The sequence below is a fragment of the Arachis stenosperma genome, chromosome 9 (assembly GCF_014773155.1).
Source record: "Arachis stenosperma cultivar V10309 chromosome 9, arast.V10309.gnm1.PFL2, whole genome shotgun sequence".
Taxonomy (NCBI): domain Eukaryota; kingdom Viridiplantae; phylum Streptophyta; class Magnoliopsida; order Fabales; family Fabaceae; genus Arachis; species Arachis stenosperma.
The window spans coordinates 41142036-41150189 of record NC_080385.1 but is presented as its reverse complement, the minus strand read 5'-3'; the positions used below and the strand labels follow the sequence as shown (position 1 = coordinate 41150189).

Genomic DNA, 8154 nt, shown 5'->3' with positions numbered 1-8154 from the left:
TGGGTGTGCACACGCACACCCCTATGCGGACACACACGCCCTGTTTCTCAAATTTTGCTTTGTTGTCAACTATTTCACCTTCTGGACGAGGTTGTAAGCTTCTATAACACCTTTTTAAGACTTTTGGACATATTTTTGGGCGTTCAAACATGGGAAATGGTTTAAGGGTTTAGACACTATTATTTGGAAAAAGTTAGCAAATAGAGTACTAGTTTTTTTTTTGTTTTGAGGAAGGCTTGATGACGTGTGATGGAGGGTTGATGACTGAGATGCAAAATCAAGGAACTAAAATATGAATGAACAGTGGTTGAAAAGAGTCTAGGACTCTGAATGAAGTAATGGATCCATCTTGTACTAAAAATGTTTTGAAAACCACTGTACCACTTTTTCATTGATATTATGAGACGCTATGCGCCCGGTAAGGACAGTGGTTAATCCCGCCTGTCGAGGTAGCGGCGGCGGCGTAAGGGCGGTGGTTCGTCCCGCTTACGCTTAGATGTGAGGTCGGTGGCAATAAATCCCGCTCGCATCCCCTCGGATCATCAGAGCATATAGGCGCAAAATCCTGGATAGTGATCCGAGCACTATATCTCGGGGGTTCCCACAACATGAATCCGAAGGGCAATATCTCCATGGGGATGTGTCGGGTTGGCAGTTGAACTGACAATGTGATATCACAGCCAGTAGGGTAGGCATTCATCATATGCATTTTCTACCTGTTTGTATATTTGCCGACTTGATATTGTTTCTCCCTATCTGTTAAACATGTTTAATTGCTATTTGTATTAACTGCTGTATATGCATCTACTTGTATTTTACTTGTATTGTAATACTTATGCTTTGCTGGAGCTGAGGAGGTTCGGAAGGCGGTAGCGATGGGATCGCATGGTGGATCGGTTGGTGAAGGCTGTGGGACAGCAGTGTTTGATTAGAGTAGAAATTCGCTAAGATAGATTATCCCGTTATGGTACTACGGCTTAAGTTGTATTAAGGAATTTCATATTTTGCTATTTTGGTTTAGAATGCTTTAAGTTTGAATTCTTGTGAGGAATATGGAGTCTAGGATTGCCTTTGACATCCCGGGGTCTTATATCCTACATCACTGGGAATTGTTACCATACTGAGAACCTCCGGTTCTCATACCATATTTCTGTTGTGTTTTTCAGCTGCAGGTCGCAACCCACCTCGGTGAGTTGTCTGGTTGGTGACAGAAGCGGAGGATCTGGATATTTCTTTGGAGGCTTTGATGTATTTTGATATGTCTCTCACTTTTGTATTTTATTATGCCTAGAGGCTTGTGTTTGAGAGAACAAAACTTGTATAAGCTATTTTTACTGTCTATTTTCAGATATGGTCTGTATCTGGCTATCCGGTTTAAACTCTGTGAGTCGTGGCTAGCCTGTTATGATATTATACTATTATCTTCGTTTATATCACATCTATTTCTTGAGCTTTAAGTTAGACGCTACGTAGTTCGTTTTGCGCTTTAAAATCTTGTTATATATATATATATATATATATATATATATATATATATATATAAGCTTAGAACTGTCATAATCTCTGCTTAACTTTTGCTTTACGACTCGAGGTAAAGCTTAGGCTAATTAGGGTGTTACACAAGACATGCTCACTTATGCCCTTGATGAGGAAGTTGAGGATATGGCCACTCCAATTCCACTCGCGTATGGTGTCCACACGAAAAATCGGAGGCATGTGGACGGGAGAAATCTTGTTTATTGTTGTCGACAACAAGAACGACATTTGAATGTAGAGGATGCACGCCCTCTTGAACGTAAGCCAATCTTCGTCACGGTCAACACCGATCTCCATCATCAAGTCTGTCAATTGCTTTAATGTTTTGCATTGGAAGCTTCTATAAACTTCCTTGTCCTCCTCAGTAAACTCTTTTAAGTTAACTGATGAGCGGATAATTTATACGCTTTTTGGCATTATTTTTAGGTAATTTTTAGTAGGATCTAGCTACTTTTAGGGATGTTTTCATTAGGTTTTATGCAAAATTCACATTTCTGGACTTTACTATGAGTTGATTTCAGGTATTTTCTGTCTGAAATTGAGGGAACTGAGCAAAAATCTGATAGGAGGCTGAAAAAGGACTACTGATGCTGTTGGATTCTGACCTCCCTGGACTCGAGATGGATTTTCTGGAGCTACAGAACTCCAAATGGTGCGCTCTCAACGGATTTGGAAAGTAGACATCCAGAGCTTTCTAGCAATATATAATAGTCTATACTTTGTTCGAGTTTAGACGATGCAAACTGGCGTTCAATGCCAGTTCCATGCTGCATTCTGGAGTAAAACGCCAGAAACACGTCACAAACCAGAGTTAAACGCCAAAAATACGTTACAACTTGGCGTTTAACTCCAAGAGAAGCCTCTGCACATGTAAAGTTCAAGCTCAACCCAAGCACACACCAAAGAGGGCCCTGGAAGTGGATTTCTGCATTTAGACTTATTTCTGTAAACCCTAGTAACTAGCCTAGTATAAATAGGACATTTTACTATTGTATTAGACGTCTTTTGATTGATCTTTAATCAGTGTATGCGATTTTAGACCTTCAGAGGGGCTGACCATTCGGCCATGCCTGAACCATCACTTATGTATTTTCAACGGTGGAGTTTCTACACACCATAGATTAAGGGTGTGGAGCTCTGCTGTACCTTGAAAATTAATGCAATTACTACTATTTTCTATTCAATTCAGCTTATTCTTGTTCCAAGATATTTGTTGCACTTCAACCTGATGGATGTGATGATCCGTGACACTCATCATCATCCGTCCTTATGAACGCGTGCTTGACAACCACTTCCGTTCTACCTTAGATCGAGCGTGTATCTCTTGGATTCCTTAATCAGAATCTTCGTGGTATAAGCTAGAATTATTGGCGGCCATTCTTGAGAATCCGAAAAGTCTAAACCTTGTCTGTGGTATTCTGAGTATGATTCAAGGATTGAATGACTGTGACGAGCTTCAAGAATATGATTGTTGGGCATAGTGACAGACACAAAAGAATCAATAGATTTTATTCCGACATGATCGAGAACCGACAGATGATTAGCCGTGCTGTGACAAGAGCATTTGGACCATTTTCACTGAGAGGATGGAAAGTAGCCATTGACAACGGTGATGCCCTACATACAGCTTGCCATAGAAAGGAGTAAGAATGATTGGATGAAAGCAGTAGGAAAGCAGAGATTCAGAAGGAACACAGCATCTTCATGCGCTTATCTGAAATTCCTACTAATGATTTACATAAATATCTCTATCTTTTTTTATTCTTTATTTATCTTTATATTCGAAAAACATTACAACCATTTGAATTTGCCTAACTGAGATTTACAAGATGACCATAGCTTACTTCATACCAACAATCTCCGTGGGATCGACCCTTACTCACGTAAGGTTTATTACTTGGACGACCCAGTGCACTTGCTGGTTAGTTGTGCGAAGTTGTGAAGAATGTGAGTGAACCATAGTAGTGTGCACCAAGTTTTTGGAGCCATTGCTAAGAATTGTTCAAGTTATGAAAAGAGTAAATCACAATTTTGCCTATCATTAACTTTGCTTGGAAAGAGCGACCCTACAAAAGCAACAAAATAATATCACCAATTACATTCTAATTCACTTGAAATACACCAAAATACCAGTCATATACACCTCTATTATAACAGTTAATATAATCAGTTACCATATGCATTCAAGTCGAGGGCAACTCCAATATTTTCCTGGTTGATGGTCAACACACCGTACCAGGTGTTCAATGTGTTTGTTACCAAATCAAAAGAATATTCCAACTCCTTCAAGACCTTATGCGGCACATTCATTGGAGGGAAGTGCATCAAACCATCAAATTCCAATTCATGGACGATGGCCTTCTTTTCATTGCTCATGTTTTGAAACTTTTCATTCAGGAGTCTTATCGAGCATCTCAAATCATGAATTTTCTGTAAACAAACAAAATGAGAATCATTTAAATAAATTATATTTATACAAGAAAAAATTGAGTTGGTCTAAGATATATGAGGTTATATTGTATTTTGGTGCAGCAGGATTCTTGCTTGCCATTTTTACTGTAAGGAATAAAAAATAAGGTTAATAGATAACAACATCACCAGTTACAGTTGAATTCACTTGCTATACACCAAAATACCAGCCATATACACCTCTAGTAATTTTTAGATTGCATGACATAATATGAGTTCAAAATGATATTCAAGTCAACCAAACATAAATAAAATGACACCAGAAGCACAAGGACAATATTCTATTTCTGGTTACACAAGAGTTACGACAACAACACCAGTTACAGTCGAATTTGCTTGATATACACCGAAATACCAGCCATATACACCTTTATTATTTTTTAGATTACATGACATACTATGAGTTCAAAATGATATTGAAATCAACCAAACATGCATAAAAAAAACACCAGAAGTACAAGAACAATATTTAAGAACAACAGCACCAGTACAGTTGAATTTACTTGAAATACAACGAAAGTTTCTATTTATACAACTCAGTTCCAAACATGCACTAAAACACATAAAAATATATGTTAAACTATACGCGAAACAGTACGTAAAACAATTATCACTGATTGAACAATATGATGAGAACAATAATATGTATTTTAAACCAAGAATACATAATAAATCTACTTAATAAATAGAAATACAACTATCTAGTATTTCACATTCGAAATAAGAAAGAGAAAAGTGAAAAAAATAGACAATTAGTGAATCAGTACCTTGAATAATCTTTCGTCTTCTGTTTTTGTATTTTTTATGGAGATTTTGAAGTTTTCTTGTAGTTTTCCTTGTGTTTTCGCAACGATTTTGACAAATTTTTAGAGATTTCGAGCATCGTTTAAATTTTCAGGGTCGGAATTTTGATCGAAGAAGAAGAAGACGCGTCTTTCATAATCTGAACGCGCTATTAAAACGATTGAGTGAGCGCATATTTACATGCATATTAATGTAAAGATTGTTTTTGTTCAACTTAAGTCAATTTACATTAACTTGTAAAACAAAAAGGCTTTTATATATATATATATATATATATATATATATATATATATTAGCAGGTCTAATTTATTTATGCTTCTTTATTTTTTATGATGAATACTGATCCTATTTAAATTTAAAATCTTGTGAATAATATATGTTACCATTTATTGAAATCTTTATTATTTCTTTCATTCTAATTATTTTCATGAGTTAAGAACTTATTATTATATAGTCAGTCTTTATTTTATTTTTATTTTTTTTTAATAAACAAATGGGACAGAAACGCAAAACAAAATATGTTACATAAAAAAATGGTTCTAACTGAATCTGCAAAAAATATGTTACTATAATAAATATGAGTATATATATATATTTAGGATTTTTTTAAATATAAAATTAGTAATGTATAATACAGTAAAATAAGTTTATTTTTAAAATGAATTATAAAACATGTGGTTAAATCAATTAGTTTTATATTAAATTATAAATGATTAATTTCAAATTAAATAAAATGATTATATATATATATAATAATTTGCAATTTGAAAATGGGAATAAATTTTAAAAATATATGTTTAATTATTTATGGTTCTTACTCTTAGAATGTAATATTTTAGAAATTTGACCTAAAAGCATTTCAAAAGAGTTCTACTAGGATGTAATTTTTTTAGTTAATATTAGTCAAGTCTTTTTTAAATTATTTTTTCTTTTAAAATTTAAATTATAAAGTTTATTTTTTATTAAAAAAATAAAAAAATGATTTTATAATAAAAAATTAGTTAATATTAATTTAAATATAAGATAAAAATAAAGAGAAAGTATGGGTGAGATAACATTTTTCTTTTAAGTATTTAATGACTATTGCCACTATTATGAGACCATGCCGCTCAAGCCCCACACAGTATTCTACTTCTTTTTTCTTCTTTTCCTTTTTCACAATGTCCTTCTTTTTCTTTTTATGAAAGCCGTGCTTTTTCATTCGGCGTCTTTAAATTATATAAATTATTTAATTTGCAACTCTCTTCAAGCCTTAGTTGTTAGTAAAGCTTTTTATGCACTGCCATCAGTTTCAAAGTACCTCTTCCACCTTCGTCTTTTGCTCTGGAGTCTGGAACATTCTTCTTCTTCTTCTTCTAAGTATAAGGGATGGCGGCACCAGATACAAGAGTGGCAGAAGCTAAAGAAGTTGGAGAAGAGGCAGCATCTCCCATGACTAAGGTAAAAAATCATTGTTCCTCAGTTTATTCATTATTGATGTTTTATCAAACACTTAATTATTTGGTCTCCAAGAATGGATTCTGAGCTTGTTCGTTGTGCTTTTATCCCAGACTTGTGTGTTGAAAGTATCCATTCACTGCGAAGGCTGCAAAAAGAAGGTGAAGAAAATTCTACAGAGTATACACGGTAATTATTACGATCTTCCATTGTTCTCCTTGCATGTTAATTTGCATCATATACTCTATATTTTTTACTTTCTATTCTCATTTCAATTATTTAACTATCATAGTTATTTACATACTCATCTTCTGATCTAAAATTCAGGTGTTGACACCATAGACGTTGATTTGAGGCAACAAAAGGTGGTGGTAACGGGGAACGTAGACAGTGACATCTTGATTATGAAACTGATCAACAAGACAGGAAAACACGCCGAGTTATGGCCACAACCACCACCGCCACCGCCATCAGATTCCAACAAGAAGAAGAAAAAGAAGGTAAAGCCACCAGAAAACAAAGAGAACCAAAACGACGACGTCGCAGAAACCAGCGGAGAAAGCAGCAACAAACACCAAAGCGAGAAAAACGACAAGGAAACCGTTGTTAAAGTCGTCGTTCAAGATGCGCCTACTAAGAACAGGGTCGAAGATAATAACTACAACACTGCGAAGAAGAAGAACGTTAACGAAGGATGTGCAACCGGCAAAGCCGGTGTGCAGATCCAGGAGCCAAAGCACGAGGTAAAGCAAACGGTGGTGTTACCAGCCGGTAACCCGCCACCACCGGTGACAGAGAAAAAGGTGAGCGTGGCGGTTCAAGTTTCCGACGAATGCGAAGCGTCAGGGATAGAGAAAAGTGGCGGTGCTAAAAAGAAGAAAAAGAAAAGCAAAGGGAATAATATCAACAACAACGAAAATGAAGGTTCTAGTAATGTTAGTGCCACTGGCGAAGCTCCTGTCACCAGCGGTTCCGGTAGCCAGCCACACGGTCAAGGCCATTGTCATGGTCATGGTCATGGTCCAGAACCTGTTCCTCCTCAGGTTGCAGGTCCAGCCAATGAGAGTCCACCACGTCATCGTTCGTACCATCAATATCCACCGCATTACTATGCTCCTTCTCCTCCTAATCCTCCTGTTTATACGGTGAGTTATCACACAGCGTATCCGAGCTCCAGCAGATACGGTAGTGCATCGTATTATGCGCCTCCGCAACCGTATTCGTACGCACACGTTGTTCATCAGCATCCACCGTATCCACCACCGTATACTTACGAATCGGAATCGTATACGCCCTCTTATAATAATATGCCTTCTCAGCCTTCTTCTGACTCATTCGAGTTCTTTAGCGAAGAGAATCCCAATGCGTGTTCGGTTATGTGAAATGATCATTGTGTGTGAGACCGAGGCGTGATGTTGTGCACAATGATTGTACATTGAAGGGCTTTTTGGACTTTTCACATACAGCTTGTATGGGCATTTGGGTAAATTTAATTTTTGTTACCAGAGATTTTATATATAGATGAAGCTTTAAAATGCTTTTTAAAAGGAAAAGAAAGAAAAGTGGAGTATGTAATTGGAGTTCGGAAAAAGAAGTATTGCTTGTGTTGAGCATATAGAAAGTGATAGTGCTAATAACCTCGCTTTTTTCTTCTACTTTAGTTTTATAATATTATATTACAATCATGCTAGTGGATATTAAAAATCAATTATTAAATTAATTATTAATATAAAATCTATATTAAAATAATTTAAATAATATATATTTATATATAAATACATAATAATTAAGTTTTTATTTGTATGTAGCAATTTTTTATTATCAGCAGCTAGCAGTAGCAGCATATAATATGTGGAGTATAAAACCTTTTGGCATTCAGATGCTAAATTATATTATGCATTTTACATA

The 8154-nt window shown here is 35.6% G+C and overlaps 1 protein-coding gene across 1 annotated transcript; it reads left to right on the top strand.

The window, feature by feature from the left end:
- The first annotated feature begins 6018 nt into the window (after positions 1-6018).
- LOC130947885 (heavy metal-associated isoprenylated plant protein 35-like) lies at positions 6019-7901 on the top strand. The gene is made up of 3 exons (XM_057876600.1): positions 6019-6249; positions 6360-6435; positions 6574-7901. The coding sequence occupies exons 1-3, from the start codon at positions 6178-6180 to the stop codon at positions 7626-7628; spliced, it is 1203 nt and encodes a 400-aa protein (XP_057732583.1). The 5' UTR covers positions 6019-6177; the 3' UTR covers positions 7629-7901.
- Positions 7902-8154: the final 253 nt, after the last annotated feature.